We start from the raw sequence: 20,631 nt of genomic DNA on the forward strand, positions 1-20,631 counted from the left end.
ATCCTTCTGGTGCTAAGGTGAACATGGAGCCAGAGTTCTGCAGCTAGCGATCCTTCTGGTGCTAAGGTGAACATGGAGCCAGAGTTCTGCAGCTAGCGATCCTTCTGGTGCTAAGGTGAACATGGAGCCAGAGTTCTGCAGCTAGCGATCCCTCTGGTGCTAAGGTGAACATGGAGCCAGAGTTCTGCAGCTAGCGATCCTTCTGGTGCTAAGGTGAACATGGAGCCAGAGTTCTGCAGCTAGCGATCCCTCTGGTGCTAAGGTGAACATGGAGCCAGAGTTCTGCAGCTAGCGATCCTTCTGGTGCTAAGGTGAACATGGAGCCAGAGTTCTGCAGCTAGCGATCCCTCTGGTGCTAAGGTGAACATGGAGCCAGAGTTCTGCAGCTAGCGATCCTTCTGGTGCTAAGGTGAACATGGAGCCAGAGTTCTGCAGCTAGCGATCCTTCTGGTGCTAAGGTGAACATGGAGCCAGAGTTCTGCAGCTAGCGATCCTTCTGGTGCTAAGGTGAACATGGAGCCAGAGTTCTGCAGCTAGCGATCCTTCTGGTGCTAAGGTGAACATGGAGCCAGAGTTCTGCAGCTAGCGATCCTTCTGGTGCTAAGGTGAACATGGAGCCAGAGTTCTGCAGCTAGCGATCCTTCTGGTGCTAAGGTGAACATGGAGCCAGAGTTCTGCAGCTAGCGATCCCTCTGGTGCTAAGGTGAACATGGAGCCAGAGTTCTGCAGCTAGCGATCCTTCTGGTGCTAAGGTGAACATGGAGCCAGAGTTCTGCAGCTAGCGATCCCTCTGGTGCTAAGGTGAACATGGAGCCAGAGTTCTGCAGCTAGCGATCCTTCTGGTGCTAAGGTGAACATGGAGCCAGAGTTCTGCAGCTAGCGATCCCTCTGGTGCTAAGGTGAACATGGAGCCAGAGTTCTGCAGCTAGCGATCCTTCTGGTGCTAAGGTGAACATGGAGCCAGAGTTCTGCAGCTAGCGATCCTTCTGGTGCTAAGGTGAACATGGAGCCAGAGTTCTGCAGCTAGCGATCCTTCTGGTGCTAAGGTGAACATGGAGCCAGAGTTCTGCAGCTAGCGATCCTTCTGGTGCTAAGGTGAACATGGAGCCAGAGTTCTGCAGCTAGCGATCCTTCTGGTGCTAAGGTGAACATGGAGCCAGAGTTCTGCAGCTAGCGATCCCTCTGGTGCTAAGGTGAACATGGAGCCAGAGTTCTGCAGCTAGCGATCCTTCTGGTGCTAAGGTGAACATGGAGCCAGAGTTCTGCAGCTAGCGATCCTTCTGGTGCTAAGGTGAACATGGAGCCAGAGTTCTGCAGCTAGCGATCCTTCTGGTGCTAAGGTGAACATGGAGCCAGAGTTCTGCAGCTAGCGATCCTTCTGGTGCTAAGGTGAACATGGAGCCAGAGTTCTGCAGCTAGCGATCCTTCTGGTGCTAAGGTGAACATGGAGCCAGAGTTCTGCAGCTAGCGATCCTTCTGGTGCTAAGGTGAACATGGAGCCAGAGTTCTGCAGCTAGCGATCCTTCTGGTGCTAAGGTGAACATGGAGCCAGAGTTCTGCAGCTAGCGATCCCTCTGGTGCTAAGGTGAACATGGAGCCAGAGTTCTGCAGCTAGCGATCCCTCTGGTGCTAAGGTGAACATGGAGCCAGAGTTCTGCAGCTAGCGATCCTTCTGGTGCTAAGGTGAACATGGAGCCAGAGTTCTGCAGCTAGCGATCCCTCTGGTGCTAAGGTGAACATGGAGCCAGAGTTCTGCAGCTAGCGATCCTTCTGGTGCTAAGGTGAACATGGAGCCAGAGTTCTGCAGCTAGCCAATCCCTCTGGTGCTAAGGTGAACATGGAGCCAGAGTTCTGCAGCTAGCGATCCCTCTGGTGCTAAGGTGAACATGGAGCCAGAGTTCTGCAGCTAGCGATCCCTCTGGTGCTAAGGTGAACATGGAGCCAGAGTTCTGCAGCTAGCGATCCTTCTGGTGCTAAGGTGAACATGGAGCCAGAGTTCTGCAGCTAGCGATCCTTCTGGTGCTAAGGTGAACATGGAGCCAGAGTTCTGCAGCTAGCCAATCCCTCTGGTGCTAAGGTGAACATGGAGCCAGAGTTCTGCAGCTAGCGATCCCTCTGGTGCTAAGGTGAACATGGAGCCAGAGTTCTGCAGCTAGCGATCCCTCTGGTGCTAAGGTGAACATGGAGCCAGAGTTCTGCAGCTAGCGATCCTTCTGGTGCTAAGGTGAACATGGAGCCAGAGTTCTGCAGCTAGCGATCCTTCTGGTGCTAAGGTGAACATGGAGCCAGAGTTCTGCAGCTAGCGATCCTTCTGGTGCTAAGGTGAACATGGAGCCAGAGTTCTGCAGCTAGCGATCCTTCTGGTGCTAAGGTGAACATGGAGCCAGAGTTCTGCAGCTAGCGATCCTTCTGGTGCTAAGGTGAACATGGAGCCAGAGTTCTGCAGCTAGCGATCCCTCTGGTGCTAAGGTGAACATGGAGCCAGAGTTCTGCAGCTAGCGATCCTTCTGGTGCTAAGGTGAACATGGAGCCAATCCAGACGTTTTGAACCTAACTAAGGACAAACCACTGCCAACCACAGACACATTCTGGATCTAATTTCTTGGCAACAACAATTGTTTCTGGCAACCGTCTCCAGCTATGTGATCTAGTCTAGAGGAGTGCGCTCATTTCAAGGTGTTGATTTGTTCAACCACAGTTCTAAGAAAGAAAGAAAGAGACAGACACACACACACACAGACACACACACAGACACACACACACACACACACACACACACACACACACACACACAGTTTAACCACAGCGCTAACACTTAGCCTAGACAACGTAAATGAAGACTCTGAAATCATAGCAAGACAGATGGTCTCACAGATTGTATTGAGGCAAGCAAAGAAATGTATTTAATCAACTCCTGATGCAATATGGGATAATAACAGCTCTTGAAATCCCTCAAGGTTAAAAGAGGCTAAAATGACTCAAAACAGAAACGCTATAAAATGCTAGAAGTGGGTCTGATTACAGATGATAGCGTGGGTCTGATTACAGATGATAGCGTGGGTCTGATTACAGATGATAGCGTGGGTCTGATTACAGATGATAGCGTGGGTCTGATTGCAGCAGATGATAGCGTGGGTCTGATTGCAGCAGATGATAGCGTGGGTCTGATTACAGATGATAGCGTGGGTCTGATTACAGATGATAGCGCGGGTCTGATTACAGATGATAGCGTGGGTCTGATTACAGATGATAGCGTGGGTCTGATTACAGATGATAGCGTGGGTCTGATTACAGATGATAGCAGGAGGGTACCTGGTCAGTTGTATAACTGAATGCATTCAACTGAAATGTGTATTCCGCATTTAACCCAACACCTCTGAATCAGAGAGGTGCGGGGGGCTGCCTTTAAATCGACATCCACGTCGTCGGCACCCGGGGAACATTTGGTTAACTGCCTTGCAAAGGGGCATAACAACAGATTTATACCTTGTCAGCTCGGGATTCGATCCAGCAACCTTCCGGTTACTGCCCAAAGAAACTACCCTCCAGGCTACCTGCCGCCCTGATAGCATTGGTGACACTGTATAGCTTAGGGTTGCGAGGGTAATTGGATAACCGTGACATTGACGGTTTTGGATGAAGACCATCATGAAAATAAGATAACCGTCAAAACCGTTCAAAAACCTTTTTCTAACCTTCAAGGGTTTTTCTTTATTTTTACTCATTTTTACATTGTAGAATAATAGTGAAGACATCAAAACTACAAAATAACACATATGGAATCATGTAGTAACCAAAAAAGTGTTAAACAAATCAAAATATATTTGAGATTTTTCAAAGTAGCCACCCTTTGCCTTCATGACAGATTTGCACACTCTTGGCATTCTCTCAACCAGCTTCACCTGGAATGCTTTTCCAAAAGTCTTGAAGGAGTTCCCACATATGCTGAAGGCCTGATTCACGCAGTCTCCTCTGAACAGTTGATGTTGAGATGTCTCTGTTACTTGGACTCTGTGAATCATTTATTATTTGGGCTGCAATTTCTCAGGCTGGTAACTCTAATGAACTTGTCCTCTGCAGCAGAGGTAACTCTGGGTCTTCCTTTCCTGTGGCGGTCCTCATGAGAGCCAGTTTCATCACAGCGCTTGATGGTTTTTGCGACTGCACTTGAAGAAACTTTCAAAGTTCTTGACATTTTCCGGATTGACTTACCTTCATGTCTTAAAGTAATGATGGACTGTCGTTTCTCTTTGCTTATTTGAGCTGTTCTTGCCATAATATGGACTTGGTCTTTTACCAAATAGGTCTATCTTCTGTATACCAACCCTACCTTGTCACAACACAACTGATTGGCTCAAACGCATTAAGAAGGAAAGAAATTCCACAAATTAACTTTTAACAAGGCACACCTGTTAATTGAAATGCATTCCAGGTGACTACCTCATGAAGCTGGTTGAGAGAATGCCAAGAGTGTGCAAAGCTGTCAAGGCAAAGGGTGGCTATTTGAAGAATCTAAAAACTAAAATATTAGTTTAACACTTTTTTGGTTACTAAATTATTCCACGTGTTATTTCATAGTTTGGATGTCTTCACTATTAGTCTACAATGTAGAAAATAGTAAAAATAAAGAAAAACACTGGTATGAGTAGGTGTCCAAACTTTTGACTGCTGCTAATGGTGATTTATTATAGAAGTGCTAGCCTATGGTAATTTAGTAGCCAATTAGTATATATTTTTTTTATGTGTGGACTTACAATGAAAATTGTTATTGCTTTATATTAAATAAATAAATGTTACTTCTTTAAAAAATCAGGTTGGGTGTGTGTGTGTGCGTGAATGAGTGAGACATTTAATTAATTATTCAACAGCAAGAGTACCATAGGCAGTGTCCATAGGGTTAAGCTTCCCCTGAAGTAAATTGAATGAAATAGCCAAAATGATATGGCCTAATTTGCCTACTCCTGTCTATATAGAAAAACATTCAATCATTTATATAGGCTACTACACCAGAAAGATTGAGGATCAGAGGATCAGAAACTTATTTTTAAAAAGGAAGCTGTGGGTTGTTCTCAATAGAATAGCCTGTTGGAAGGGCGCAGGGCTACCTCCCGAGTGGGGCAGTGGTCTAAGGCACTGCATCGCAGTGCTAGCTGTGCCACTAGAGATCCTGGTTCGAATCCAGGCTCTGTCGTAGCCGGCCGCGACCGGGAGACCCATGGGGCGGCGCACAATTGGCCCAGCGTCGTCCAGGGTAGGGGAGGGAATGGCCGGCAGGGATGTAGCTCAGTTGGTAGAGCATGGCGCTTGCAACCGCCAGGGTTGTGGGTTCGATTCCCACAGGGGGCCAGTATGAAAAATAAAAAAGAATGTATGCACTCACTAACTGTAAGTCGCTCTGGATAAGAGCGTCTGCTAAATGACTAAAATGTAAAATGTATGGGCCCGCAATTTCGGCAGCGCGAAGAGAATACCACATTGATGATTGTTGAGTTGCGAATGTCAGTTAAAATAATGTCTCCAGTCATATTAAGTGCAGAAGAATTGCACGTAAATTGCATGAAATGTTTTTATAAAAGCCCACATTTTTCCCGTGCAAAGAAAGAGAAAGAAACATATCTGATATAGCCCTACTCCACTATAGGTTAGCCCTACTCCACTATAGGTTAGCCCTACTCCACTATAGGTTAGCCCTACTCCACTATAGGTTAGCCCTACTCCACTATAGGTTAGCCCTACTCCACTATAGGTTAGCCCTACTCCACTATAGGTTAGCCCTACTCCACTATAGGTTAGCCCTACTCCACTATAGGTTAGCCCTACTCCACTACACACTGCATTGAACGGTCTTTTTTTGAGAACAGTGATTGAGTTATATTAATTAGCCTAAATTATGACTATCCAATTTACTCATCACATTAGGAATAGTAGGCTCTTACATACAGTGCCTTCAGACTTATCCCACATTGTGTTGTGTTACAGCCTGAATTCAAAATGGATTTGATTTTTAAATCTCTCCCATCTACACACAATACCCCATAATGACAAAGTGAAAACATGTTTTTAGACATTTTTGCAAATGTATTGAAAATGAAATACAGAAATCTCATTTACATAAGTATTCACACCCCCTTTGCTATGACACTCCAAATTGAGCTCAGGTGCATCCAATTTCCTTTGATCATCCTTGAGATGTCGCTACAACTTGATTGGAGTCCACCTGTGGCCAATTCAATTGTTTGGACATGATTTAGAAAGATACACACATGTCTATATAAGGTCCCACAGTTGCCAGTGCATGTCAGAGCAGAAACTAAACCATGAAGTCCAAGGAACTGTCTGTAGATCTGAGATAGAATTGTGATGAGGCATATATCTGGGGAAGGGTGTAAAACTATTTTTAAGTGTTGAAGAAAATCTGCAAGGAAGAAAATCCCCAAATCCAGATGTGCGAAACCGATAGACATACCGAAGACGACTCACAGCTGTAATCGCCGCCCAAGGCGCTCCTACGAAAGTATTGACTCAGGGGTGTGAATATTTATGTAAATGAGCTATTTCTGTATTTCAATTTTCAATAAATTTGCAAACATTTCTAAAAACATGGTTTCACATTTATGGGGTATTGGGTGTAGATGGGTGAGAGAGAAAAAAAATGAATTGATCCATTTAGAATTCAGGCTGTAAGAACAAAATGTGGAATAGGTCAAGGGGTCTGAATACTTTCTGAAAGCTCTACGTCTGAAAACGCCATGATGCATGGAATGCTTTATTATAAAGGAGCACGTTTATGGTGAAATTATTTTCCCCAAACTTGACACTCACGCACAGCCTACGAGCGAGACACTAAGGCCTATATGCTCTACTGTTGTGTTGATGACCGCGTACATTTGACACGCCAATCACGACACCTGAAATCCCATGACTCTCACAGCCCTAGAACGACGTACAGCGCATTCGGAAAGCATTCAGACCCTTACACTTTCCCCAAATGTCCTTACGTTACAGCCTTATTCTAAAATGGACTAATGGAGACAGAAATGTTTTGGTACCCTTCCCCCAGATCTGTGCCTCGACACAATCCTGTCTCGGAGTGCTACAGATTCCTTCAGTCAACATCCCCAGAAGGGTGGGCCTCAGTCAACATCCCCAGAAGGGTGGGCCTCAGTCAACATCCCCAGAAGGGCGGGCCTCAGTCAACATCCCCAGAAGGGTGGGACTCAGTCAACATCCCCAGAAGGGCGGGACTCAGTCAACATCCCCAGAAGGGCGGGACTCAGTCAACATCCCCAGAAGGGTGGGCCTCAGTCAACATCCCCAGAAGGGCGGGCCTCAGTCAACATCCCCAGAAGGGTGGGCCTCAGTCGGGTTAATCTGGTTGTAGAGCAGGTGTTAGAACAACAAGTGTATTTAAACCCCTCCCCCTACTCCTCTGTTTCCCCTCCCCCTCCCAGTCTTTAAGCCTAACACCAACACACACACAGAACTGGATAGACCAGTAGGGTTGGTCACTATTTGCATTGCAACCAACAGGGAAGACTAGAGAGATCTTTGCATGTTGTGAATAAAAGGACTGTGTCCTATCCCCTACATAGTGAACTGCTTTTGAACAGGGTTCTTTTGATCAGCCCTTTACATTACAGTGATTCCTCACAAAACCCGGACCAAAAAATAAATAATGACCATGATTTTGAGGGTTTTCAAAATGTAATGTAATCCATAGAATGGTCCTTTGGAGGAAGGATTGTTGACATATTTGACATTTGTATTGAAATCGTCTGGAAAGTAAAAGATCCCTAATGTTTATATTTGTCAATATTCATACATTCTTGTAAAAAAAAAAAAAAATAGTATTTGAAATCAAAATGCTACTGATATTAGAGATAAAGCAGTAAAAGCTTTACATTACAACAATTGTAGCTTTGTAGCACCCTGCCTAATCCAGATTATGGGGTTAGGGGCTAGGGTTTAGGGGCTAGGGGCTAGGGGCTAGGGGTTAGGGGTTAGGGGTTAGGGGCTAGGGGTTAGGGGTTAGGGGTTAGGGGCTAGGGTTTAGGGGTTAGGGGTTAGGGGTTAGGGGCTAGGGGCTAGGGGTTAGGGGTTAGGGGTTAGGGGTTAGGGGTTAGGGGTTAGGGGTTAGGGTTTAGGGGTTAGGGGTTAGGGGTTAGGGGTTAGGGGTTAGGGGTTAGGGGCTAGGGGCTAGGGGTTAGGGGTTAGGGGTTAGGGGTTAGGGGCTAGGGGCTAGGGGTTAGGGGTTAGGGGCTAGGGTTTAGGGGTTAGGGGCTAGGGGTTAGGGGCTAGGGGTTAGGGGTTAGGGGCTAGAGGGGGGACAGTGTCAATATTCTAAATCCGATGAAACATTATGGAGTCTTAAAGAGGCCCAAAATGTTATACATATGCCAACATTAAAATCAATTATTTCGCAATTATGCTTTTAGATACCAATGCCAAATATACTGTACGTCAACAATCCTTCCTTCAAAAGGCCCATTCTATGGATTACATTGTGAAAATACCCACAATCCATGGTCCTTAATTTGTCTGGGATTCGTGAGGAATCCCTCGTTACCGACACAGGCCATCCCTGTTAGGAGTAAACTACTGCCATGTGTTGCTCAGTCTATCAATGCGTTCAAGACAAGTGCAAATTGCTCCATAATCTACAACATAAGGACATCCATTTAAACTAAACCGGTCATCTGTTATGTTCATTGTTTCGTGATCCTTCGGGTTAACCTAGAACAAGGATGTGTGTGTGTGTGTGTGTGTGTGTGTGTGTGTGTGTGTGCGTGCATGCCTGCGCGTCACACGTGCGGTCTCGTCAGACAGACACAATCCCTGCCTAATCCAGGTTGCGTGATAAGGGGTTAGGGTTTAGGGTTTAGGGGAGGAACAGTGTCAATATTCTAAATCAGCCTGAAAATCTGAACATGACAATAATTCAGATGAAAGTCAAACTGACAGAGGCTCATCTGTAAACTGATATCTGAAAGCAATAAACGGATAACCTATCGGAGGTTCTGATGAAACCAGTTGGGACCACTTATGCAACAACTATATTTTAGTTATGAATTTATCAACAAAAAAGTAAAATAATAATATTCCACTATGACAGAGTATTGTGTGTTGGCCAACTGACAATTAAATCCATTTTAATTCTACTTTATAACAAAATGTCAAGAAATCCAAGGGGTCTCTATACTTTTGCAAGGCATTGTAGGTAGGGGTAAAGTGACTAGACAACAGGATAGATAATAGACAGTAGCAGCAGTATACTGTAGGTAGGGGTAAAGTGACTAGACAACAGGATAGATAATAGACAGTAGCAGCAGTATACTGTAGGTAGGGGTAAAGGGACTAGACAACAGGATAGATAATAGACAGTAGCAGCAGTATACTGTAGGTAGGGGTAAAGGGACTAGACAACAGGATAGATAATAGACAGTAGCAGCAGTATACTGTAGGTAGGGGTAAAGTGACTAGACAACAGGATAGATAATAGACAGTAGCAGCAGTATACTGTAGGTAGGGGTAAAGTGACTAGACAACAGGATAGATAATAGACAGTAGCAGCAGTATACTGTAGGTAGGGGTAAAGGGACTAGACAACAGGATAGATAATAGACAGTAGCAGCAGTATACTGTAGGTAGGGGTAAAGTGACTAGACAACAGGATAGATAATAGACAGTAGCAGCAGTATACTGTAGGTAGGGGTAAAGTGACTAGACAACAGGATAGATAATAGACAGTAGCAGCAGTATATGTGATGAGTCTAAAGAGTTAGTGCAAAAAGGGTCAATACCAGATAGTTAACCAAATAGCTACCCGGACTATTTAAAAGATGCAATATGTAGAAAATCGCCTACACCATTTCCTGGTTGCCAAAATTCAAATAGCCCTGTTTCAGTTTGTTTGACAAAACAAGCAGTCACAGTGTAGAGAATCATTGTACCATCTAAACCACTGTGAAATTTAATTTTCCATAACCACAAGTATAATAATAAATAATATGCCATTTAGCAGACGCTTTTATCCAAAGCGACTTACAGTCATGCGTGCATACATTTTTTTGTGTATGGGTGGTCCCGGGGATCGAACCCACTACCCTTGGCGTTACAAGCGCCGTGCTCTACCAGCTGAGCTACAGAGGACCAGAGGACCAGGGGACCAGAGGACCAGGGGACCAGAGGACCAGGGGACCAGGGGACCAGAGGACCAGAGGACCAGGGGACCAGGGGACCAGGGGACCAGGGGACCAGAGGACCAGGGGACCAGGGGACCAGAGGACCAGAGGACCAGAGGACCAGAGGACCAGGGGACCAGAGGACCAGGGGACCAGAGGACCAGAGGACCAGGGGACCAGGGGACCAGGGGACCACCAGTATTGTATTTTCAGTTGTTTGGAGCTGGTGGACAAAACCGAAAGTAAAAAGATGCAAAAACTACAAACTTCCGAACGGGGAAACACAGAAATAGCGCCCATAGAACAGATCTACCTCTTCTTAGACTTGCTTTCAATGAGCATGACAGATCTATACATCACATTTCTATGTGAATTTGGTCAGGTCGCCCATAAAGTTACTATTGCAGCTTTAACGGTCTGATGGCGTGTGTGTGTGTGTTTACACGTGTGTGTGTGTCTACATGTGTGTTAGGCTTGGGCAATATACCGTTTATACCAGGGTATTTCAAAATACAGACTGTATGATGTGTCAAATAAATGATATCCAGCTCAGCATTTGGTTTGCTAACTTTGTAGCTAAGTGGTTAGATGTCAAGAGCAAGCTTCGTGGTTACAGCAGAGACATTCAATCCCCTCCTGGATCAAGAGCCCTGTTGCCTAAATTGTTTTGTGCGTAAAACAAAACAATTATAGCTCCCCTTGTGTGCACTTCCGGTAATACCGTATACCCCGGTATGGAACAGAAACGGTATGAAAATCCGGATACCACCCAACCCTAGTGTGTGTGTGTGTGTGTGTGTGTGTGTGTGTGTGTGTGTGTGTGTGTTAGAGAGTGGTGATTTAGGGGCTGTTAGGAAGTAGGCTGGATTAGAGATTAAGAAGAAGAAACAGTCATCAGGACTGCAGGCAGGGGGAAATTCTCTAATCCAGGAGCAGGGGGAGAGGAGGCAGAGATTATGAAGGGAAATATAGAGAAGAGAGGAGGGGGGATATAGAGAAGAGAGGAGATATAGAGAAGAGAGGAGATATAGAGAAGAGAGGAGATAGAGAAGAGAGGAGGGGGGGATATAGAGAAGAGAGAAGATATAGAGAAGAGAGGAGGGGGGATATAGAGAAGAGAGGAGGGGGAGATATAGAGAAGAGAGGAGGGGGGGATATAGAGAAGAGAGGAGGGGGGAGATAGAGAAGAGAGGAGGGGGGAGATAGAGAAGAGAGGAGGGGGGAGATAGAGAAGAGAGGAGGGGGGAGATAGAGAAGAGAGGAGGGGGGATATAGAGAAGAGAGGGGGGGGTATAGAGAAGAGAGGAGGGGGAGATAGAGAAGAGAGGAGGGGGGGATATAGAGAAGAGAGGAGGGGGGAGATAGAGAGGAGGGGGGATATAGAGAAGAGAGGAGGGGAGATAGAGAAGAGAGGAGGGGGGATATAGAGAAGAGAGGAGATATAGAGGAGATCTAGAGAAGAGAGGAGGTAGCTTAGTGGGTAAGAGCGTTGTGCCAGTAACCGAAAGGTCGCTGGTTCTAATCCCCGAGCCGACTAGGTGAAAAATCTGTCGATGTGCCCTTAAGCAAGGCACTTAACCCTAATTGCTCCTGTAAGTCGCTCTGGATAAGAGCGTCTGCTAAAAAATGACTAAAAAAAAAAAAAAAGAGGAGGGGGGGATATAGAGAAGAGAGAAGATATAGAGAAGAGAGGAGGGGGGATATAGAGAAGAGAGGAGGGGGGATAGAGAAGAGAGGAGGGGGGATATAGAGAAGAGAGGAGGGGGGGATATAGAGAAGAGAGGGGGGGAGATATAGAGAAGAGAGGAGGGGGGGATATAGAGAAGAGAGGAGGGGGAGATTGAGAAGAGGGGAGGGGGGATATAGCGAAGAGAGGAGGGGGAGATAGAGAAGAGGGGAGGGGGGATATAGAGAAGAGAGGAGGGGGGGAGATAGAGAAGAGAGGGGATATAGAGAAGAGGGGAGGGGGGATATAGAGAAGAGAGGAGGGGGAGATATAGAGAAGAGAGGAGATATAGAGAAGAGAGGAGGGGGGAGATTGAGAAGAGAGGAGATATAGAGAAGAGAGGAGGGGAGATATAGAGAAGAGAGGAGGGGGGAGATAGAGAAGAGAGGAGGGGGGATATAGAGAAGAGAGGAGGGGGGGATATAGAGAGGAGGGGGGGATATAGAGAGGAGGGGGGAGATAGAGAAGAGAGGAGGGGGAGATAGAGAAGAGGGGAGGGGGGATATAGAGAAGAGAGGAGGGGGAGATATAGAGAAGAGAGGAGGGGGGATATAGAGAAGAGAGGAGGGGGGATATACAGAAGAGAGGAGGGGGAGATATAGAGAAGAGAGGAGGGGGGATATAGAGAAGAGAGGAGGGGGGAGATTGAGAAGAGAGGAGATATAGAGAAGAGAGGAGGGGGGATATAGAGAAGAGAGGAGGGGGGGATATAGAGAGGAGGGGGGAGATAGAGAAGAGAGGAGGGGGAGATAGAGAAGAGAGGAGGGGGAGATATAGAGAAGAGAGGAGGGGGGATATAGAGAAGAGAGGAGGGGGGATATACAGAAGAGAGGAGGGGGAGATATAGAGAAGAGAGGAGGGGGGATATAGAGAAGAGAGGAGGGGGAGATAGGGGAGGGGGGATATAGAGAAGAGGGGAGGGGGGATATAGAGAAGAGAGGAGGGGGGATATACAGAAGAGAGGAGGGGGAGATATAGAGAAGAGAGGAGGGGGGGGATATAGAGAAGAGAGGAGGGGGGAGATAGAGAAGAGAGGAGGGGGGATATAGAGAAGAGAGGAGGGGGGATATAGAGAAGAGGGGAGGGGGAGATATAGAGAAGAGAGGAGGGGGGATATAGAGAAGAGAGGAGGGGGGATATACAGAAGAGAGGAGGGGGGATATAGAGAAGAGAGGAGGGGGAGATAGGGGAGGGGGGATATAGAGAAGAGGGGAGGGGGGAGATAGAGGTTAGGTTGACAGAGTTTATTACCCTGGCCAAAGAGACACCAGGAGAAAAAGCCAGAATCACACTATGGGAATGTAAGAGGAAGTGACAAAACCACAACCCAATCAATGTCCATGGACACAGCACCCATCCTAAAGCAGCTTTAATGGATGAATGGGGGCCAACGTCAAATACATCATATATCTTCCACATCTAGATCTGTTGACAATGACACCAGGAGAAATCACACTAATGGAATGTGTGAGTTAGACAGTGGTACAACTGATCGGTTGCTGTATCCAAACACGGCTCAATTAATGCGACCTATTTCAAGTACATCAGCTATCTTTTAGTTTACACAGTCTTATCTGTAAAATATATACATTTATGCTGCCAATAATTGAAATGTATTGGCTTGTCCCCCTTCGCACCAGGCATAGTAGACGTAGCTCTCCCACAGCACAGAGACTTGACAGGTGGACAGGTGTAAACTCAAACTAAAAAACACGGATGACATTCACACACAAAGTTCTCTGCGTGAACTACAGGTTGTTCGCTTAAAAACACACCACAACTGCTGGTCGTTGATGCGAGCTAGGTTATTTCAGTTGACAGATTCAGTTTGATGTGAAAACACCTCTAGCGTCCATCCGTGTGTGAGAATGCGTAGGAAGTATTTTGTCAGCTGGATAGTAGCAAGCGCTGACATAACATTTCAAACTTCGCGAAATAGCTGGCTACGTCCAAAGAAAACACTTCATACGACAGCAACACGCTAACTTTCAACAGTTTTAGCTATTTACTTTGTTTTGACATCAGCAGCCAATGCTACAGGTGGCTAACATTAGCAACTTAGTTAGCCAACGAACTCACAAGTCCAGAAAAGGCGACCTACCTCTCGTAGATTGACGTTGCGCTCCGGTTTATCCAACGCTTGCAGAAATAAAACGCATTCACAAATATGAACGTTGTAGTATTTACATCGGATGGATGACCGACCGACAGAGTGGACCCCGCCCCCCTAAAACAGTGTCGCTCCGTGCGAGGGGAGATGTGCTTTTCGCTGCCGGACTAGACCGTCTGCAGTCCGCCTGGAAAGTGGACCGTCTGCAGTCCGCCTGGAAAGTTGCCTGTTCTTTGGTGAGTTGCGGTCGTTTGGACAACGCACCCACAATGCAACGCGTAGTAGAGGACAGGGCGTGAAAAAGGAGCGTCGCTTCTTCCAAGGGAGGGAGCGGTGAGCGGGAGTTGGGATGTCTAAAGGGGAAGTCGTGAATTCTAGTAAGGCTTTTATCGGCTTTCTAAGAAAAAATATTGAACACACAAACTGAATGTTACTAGTCTGTTTGGGATACACGGACATTTCTAAAAAATCAGATATTTCTTGAATAGACAGACACTGGACAATACTATTGACATGCATTATCAAAACAGGTCACAGACAAATAATTATTAAATACAAATGGTTTGTAGGCAACATATAAAGACAAAAGTGAATCATTAGAAATGGACAATTATTAAATAACAAGGACAAACATGAGTTATTCAGTTCATTTGATCTTTTCATATTTAATTGACCCATCTATATATAAAATACATAAAAGGACAATGACAGCTTCTCTGATTAAAAACAAACTAATCGGAGGCTAACTGTCAGATATACGTTTCAATATTCTATAGTTAATAGTATATGTTTCAGTGGTGAACCGTGACTATAGGACCTAGGCCTTCAGAGGGACCAAACATCTTCCAATACGTTGTATCAAACCAAAATAAAATCATGAAAATAACAGAAAACATAGCATCACTTAATGCGCCGACATATCTTCTGTAGTCGGAACATGCTAGTCGTAGTGAAGGAGGAGCAATGCTTTTGGATGACATTATAACTGAATGAAAACAGGCCGCGCTTCGGGCTGCCGCACATGGAGACAGAACCGGCATGGACAGGAGACCCAGCGTAACATGGTAGCCTAATAACACCACTATCACCAATAGCAACAACAGTGTCACCAAGGTGACAGGCTCATGTTGCTGAAAGGACAGTGACCGTTATACCTGTGCGCTCCAAGGCACCGAAGAGGAGCCAGGTTTGGTCAAACACAGACACAGCTGGTAGACAGATGACAGCAGTCACGCACAGCATCAAATAATGTTAAAGAATAACCAGCCCATTCACTCCAGCAGCCCACATTAAATCATACCAATACAAAAGCGCAACCATTTCATTTCCAAAATGAAATTAACAAACCAGCTATTACTTCCCATTAGATTTAAGTTTTTATTACTTCTAAACAAAATAACGTTTTGGGGTTTCTCATACGCTTACAACGATGTTTTGATTCTTGCTTGAACAGTCGCTAAGATTATATTTGGTTGTGATCTTTGCTAAATAACTATTTTGGATGCAGCATTTGTAGCAAAAGCTAGCCAAAGAACCATTTTACTGGTTTACTGAAGTTGAACTGTTTTTTAAAGTAGAATGCAGTTGATTTGCGACGATGACACAAACATTAAGCAGGACATCCAATTATAATTCAAAAGTAGTGTGACTGTTGTTTTTTTGCTGGCGTTCTATGAGAACTCCAGATGTATCTACCCAGAGACCACCAAATAAAATCCCGATTAGATATTCTCTCTTCAGTATTAACCCCTCTCTTTCCAACAAACCGAAGACATGAAATCAGAAGATTACAATTATTGTAAAGATGAAATAGAAATTAAAAAACGAAAATTCATTTTTTTTTTTAAATACCTTTTTATAAATCCTTCTCTGAAGGCCCTCACAGTTCCCCACTGATACGTTTCAATATTCTATAGTTAATAGTGGGAAAACAATAAGTAAACCATAATCATTTAGGTTAAGGGCACTTATGGCACAAAATGTGATACAGGCTACAATCTTTAGATTACATTACTTTAGATGATCAGTTGACTAATATCTAAATTCAATATAAATTTAGAACAAATTTACAAATTGCTAAATATTGGCAGAGAGGTGTGTAGGAAACCCTGTTCCTGGCGTGCTGCAGGTAAACCAGGGGTAGGAAACCCTGTTCCTGGAGTGCTGCAGGTAAACCAGGGGTAGGCAACCCTGTTCCTGGAGAGCTGCAGGTAAACCAGGGGTAGGCAACCCTGTTCCTGGAGTGCTGCAGGTAAACCAGGGGTAGGCAACCCTGTTCCTGGAGTGCTGCAGGATTTTGTTCCAACTAGGCACCACACCAGACCAACTGAGCTGATTGATCAGTTCAGTGACTAAATTCAAAAACACACCTGGTCTTCCAGGTCGGTTAAATTAAAAACACATGAAGCGCTTGCGGCACTCCGGGACCAGGGTTGCCCAAGTCCAGGGGTGTATTCATGCCGCCAATTCTGTTGCACAACAGAACGTTTCGCAACTGTTTGGAGTTCCAATTGGACAAATTCAGGTAAGCCCCTCTTTTAGTTCCTTTAAAAAACATTTAGCAACAGAATCGACAGAATGAAAACTCCTGGTATAAAGCTATATTATATTACTAGTAGCTATATTACTACACAAGTCTCAAAAGTTAACATCTACACTCTACAAAATATCATTTAATAAATCAATCTATATTAAAATAAAGTAAAAAGGGTTATTACCTTTTAATCAATTGTATACATACAGCACAGATTGTAATAAAATATAGATTGTTACATTCATCGTAAGAAACCTTTCAAATAATCTTTCCGCTATTCAAAAATATATAGGGTGTCAAACTCTATGTTGAAATTGTAATTCAGTACAGCAGATGGTTTCTGAAGAGGCCAGCCAGTCACCTCTCCCACCAGCGTTACGTCCCCAATGGCACCCTGTTCCCAAGGGGCCCTGGTCAAAAGCAGTGCACTATATAGGGAATAGGGTGATATTTGGGACGCCATCCTCCGACTGTGTGTGCACCAGAGATTTCATTAAATTCCCATTGAGACGACAGAAGAGAGAGAGAGATGGTAGAAGAAGAGATACCATAGACGGTGAAAGAGAAGAGCGAACGGTCGTCTGAAGGTTTTCTTTCATCAAAACCAGGCAGACTTTCTTCTTCCTCCTCCCCCTACACTTCCCAGCCCAGAGGTACACTACACTACCACCCTCACCTTCCTCCCTAGAGTCTACTTCCTCTCCCAAAAACCTCATATCCCAAACTGCTGCTCAGTTTCCTCTTACACTTTAAAAGCCACATCTGAGTGGTCGGTGAAAGTCCAGAACCATATTATACAGTACAAGACCCAGTCGGGAAACAACTCCTGGGGCCTACACCCTATGGCCTGAGCACTTGGGAGGATCTGAAAGGATTGGACTGCTACTATTGTTAACATTAATATGAATACAGCTCCACCTTGCCTAGGGGGGCTACAGGGGGAAGTGCCTAGGGGTTGTTTCTGGACAGGGCCCAAACCTTTTCACTCCCATCCATCCATCCATCCATCCATCCATCCATCCCTCTCCTCAGATGATCATCCTACACATCCTTCTATTTTCCTTGTTCATCACTCTTCCTCCTCCTCCTCCTCCTCCTCCTCCTCCTCCTCCTCCTGTTTCTTCTCCTCCCCTGCTTCCTCTCCTCCAGTTCCTGACGGGGTGGTGTCCTCCCCCAGCATGCGGCAGAGATCCGACAGGCGCTGTTGCATCTTGGGTATCCCAGAGAGCTGGGACTCTAGCTTCTGTTTTTCGTCCTGGAGAGAGACGCGTGTGGAGGCGTCCAGCTTCTCAAAGCGCCAGCCGCCCTCGCCGTCAAACTGAAGCAGGTGGGTGTGGTACTTCCTGGAATGGGAAGGAAGGAAAGGAAAGGTCTGTGTTTGAGATTTACTAACATTGTATTTAAAAATTCAGACTCACTGATCACTACAAATCCCTGATCTTCAAACCACCGTACATCCCAAATAACTGCTCATTATGGTGATCAAGATAATAAGATGAGTGATTATGTGTCTCGGTTTGCTCAAACGGAACCCCTCAAACATGCGGAATACGTTAGGTTGAGATGACACCACAGCCCTGTCCTAAACAGACCCTATACTATCCCCCCCAACTTAGTCCTTTAGCAGTCACTCTTATCGGGAGAGATCGGAGCAGAGATAGTATAGGAGCTATATAGGGGAATGATTCATTATTCAAAACATATGAACTGATCCTTTCAGATCTACATGAAGTGACATGGGGTAGGGGTTGTTCCTGGCTGGCCTACAGTCGTGGTCAAAAGTTTTGAGAATGACACAAATATACATTTTCACAAAGTCTGCTGCCTCAGTTTTGATGATGGCAATTTGCATATACTCCAGAATGTTATGAAGAGTGATCAGATGAATTGCAATTAATTGCAAAGTCCCTCTTTGCCATGAAAATGAACTTAATCCCCCAAAAACATTTCCACTGCATTTCAGCCCTGCCACAAAAGGACCAGCTGACATCATGTCAGTGATTCTCTCGTTAACACAGGTGAGAGTGTTGACGAGGACAAGGCTGGAGATCACTCTGTCATGCTGATTGAGTTAGAATAACAGACTGGAAGCTTTAAAAAGGAGGGTGGTGACTGGAAGCTTTAAAAGGAGGGTGGTGCTTGAAACCATTGTTCTTCCTCTGTTAACCATGGTTACCTGCAAGGAAACACGTGCCGTCATCATTGCTTTGCACAAAAAGGGCTTCACAGGCAAGGATATTGCTGCTAGTAAGATTGCACCTAAATCAACCATTTATCGGATCATCAAGAACTTCAAGGAGAGAGGTTCAATTGTTGTGAAGAAGGCGTCAGGGTGCCCAAGAAAGTCCAGCAAGTGCCAGGACCGTCTCCTAAAGTTGATTCAGCTGCGGGATCGAGGCACCACCAGTGCAGAGCTTGCTCAGGAATGGCATCAGGCAGGTGTGAGTGCATCTGCACGCACTGTCAGGCAAAGACTTTTGGAGGATGGCCTGGTGTCAAGAAGGGCAGCGAGGAAGCCACTTCTCTCCAGGAAAAACAGCAGGGACAGACTGATATTCTGCAAAAGGTACAGGGATTGGACTGCTGAGGACTGGGGTAAAGTCATTTTCTCTGATGAATCCCCTTTCCAATTGTTTGGGGCATCCGGAAAACACCTTGTCCGGAGAAGACAAGGTGAGCGCTACCATCAGCCCTGTGTCATGCCAACAGTAAAGCATCCTGAGACCATTCATGTGTGGGGTTGCTTCTCAGCCAAGGGAGTGGGCTCACACAATTTTGCCTAAGAACACAGCCATGAATAAAGAATGGTACCAACACATCCTCCGAGAGCAACTTCTCCCAACCATCCAAGAACAGTTTGGTGACGAACAATGCCTTTTCCAGCATGATGGAGCACCTTGCCATAAGGCAAAAGTGATAACTAAGTGGCTCGGGGAACAAAACATCAAAATGTTGGGTCCATGGCCAGGAAACTCCCCAGACCTTAATCCCATTGAGAACTTGTGGTCGATCCTCAAGAGGCGGGTGGACAAACAAAAACCCACATATTCTGACAAACTCCAAGCATTGATTATGCAAGAATGGGCTGCCATCAGTCAGGATGTGGCCCAGAAGTTCTTCCAGTTGAAGCTTGCATCTGCTACAAGACCATGGTGCTTGCCTACGGAGCTGTGAGGGGAAAGGCACCTCCGTACCTTCAGGCTCTGATCAGTCCCTACACCCAAACGAGGTCATTGCGTTCATCCACCTCTGGCCTGCTGGCTCCCCTTCCTCTACGGAAGCACAGTTCCCGCTCAGCCCAGTCAAAACTGTTCACTGCTCTGGCACCCCAATGGTGGAACAAGCTCCCTCACGACACCAGGACAGCGGAGTCACTCACCACCTTCCGGAGACATTTGAAACCCCACCTCTTTAAGGAATACCTGAGATAGTATAAAAGTAATCCTTCTACCCTCCCTTACCCCACCAAAAAAAAATAAAATAAAAAATACATATTGTAAAGTGGTTATCCCACTGGCTATAAGGTGAATGCACCAATTTGTAAGTCTCTCTGGATAAGAGCGTCTGCTAAATGACGTAAATGTAAATATAAGTTAATTGACAGCATGCCAGGGCGGATTGCAGAGGTCTTGAAAAAGAAGGGTCAACACTGCAAATATTGACTCTTTGCATAAACTTAATGTAATTGTCAATAAAAGCCTTTGACACTTATGGAATGATTGTAATTATACTTCAGTATACCATAGTAACATCTGACAAAAATATCTAAAAACACTGAAGCAGCAAACTTTGTGAAGACAAATACTTGTGTCATTCTCAAAACTTCTGACCACGACTGTCCTCCATAAGACGCAGAGGCTGAACTCTCAGATCACCACTGCCCCCTACTGGAGGATGCATATAACTACATCTACAACCCGGTGGTTCTCAAAGGCTACGTTTTACACAGGTAGCCCAATTCTGGGGTGTATTCATTAGTCACAAAAAAGGTCCCTTTCATTGGATTCCATTTGGATCCTAGTGTATACACCCCTTTGTTCCACTAATTGGTCTTTTGACCAAGGGTTGGGATTGGTTCAGG

At 45.5% G+C, this 20,631-nt stretch overlaps 1 protein-coding gene across 3 annotated transcripts in view; it reads right to left on the reverse strand.

The window, feature by feature from the left end:
- Window positions 1-14,662: 14,662 nt before the first annotated feature.
- Window positions 14,663-20,631, reverse strand: part of abcd1 (ATP-binding cassette, sub-family D (ALD), member 1) — a 47,410-nt gene continuing 41,441 nt past the window's right edge. For all 3 annotated transcript variants that reach the window (XM_084189555.1, XM_084189554.1, XM_084189556.1), the window contains one exon: window positions 14,663-17,893. In XM_084189555.1, coding sequence (XP_084045681.1) covers window positions 17,620-17,893 — 274 coding nt within the window. In that variant the 3' untranslated portion in view covers window positions 14,663-17,619. The remainder of the gene's footprint in view (window positions 17,894-20,631) is intronic.

This window comes from Coregonus lavaretus, assembly GCF_964263955.1.
Source record: "Coregonus lavaretus genome assembly, contig: HAP1_SCAFFOLD_1035, whole genome shotgun sequence".
NCBI classification, from domain to species: domain Eukaryota; kingdom Metazoa; phylum Chordata; class Actinopteri; order Salmoniformes; family Salmonidae; genus Coregonus; species Coregonus lavaretus.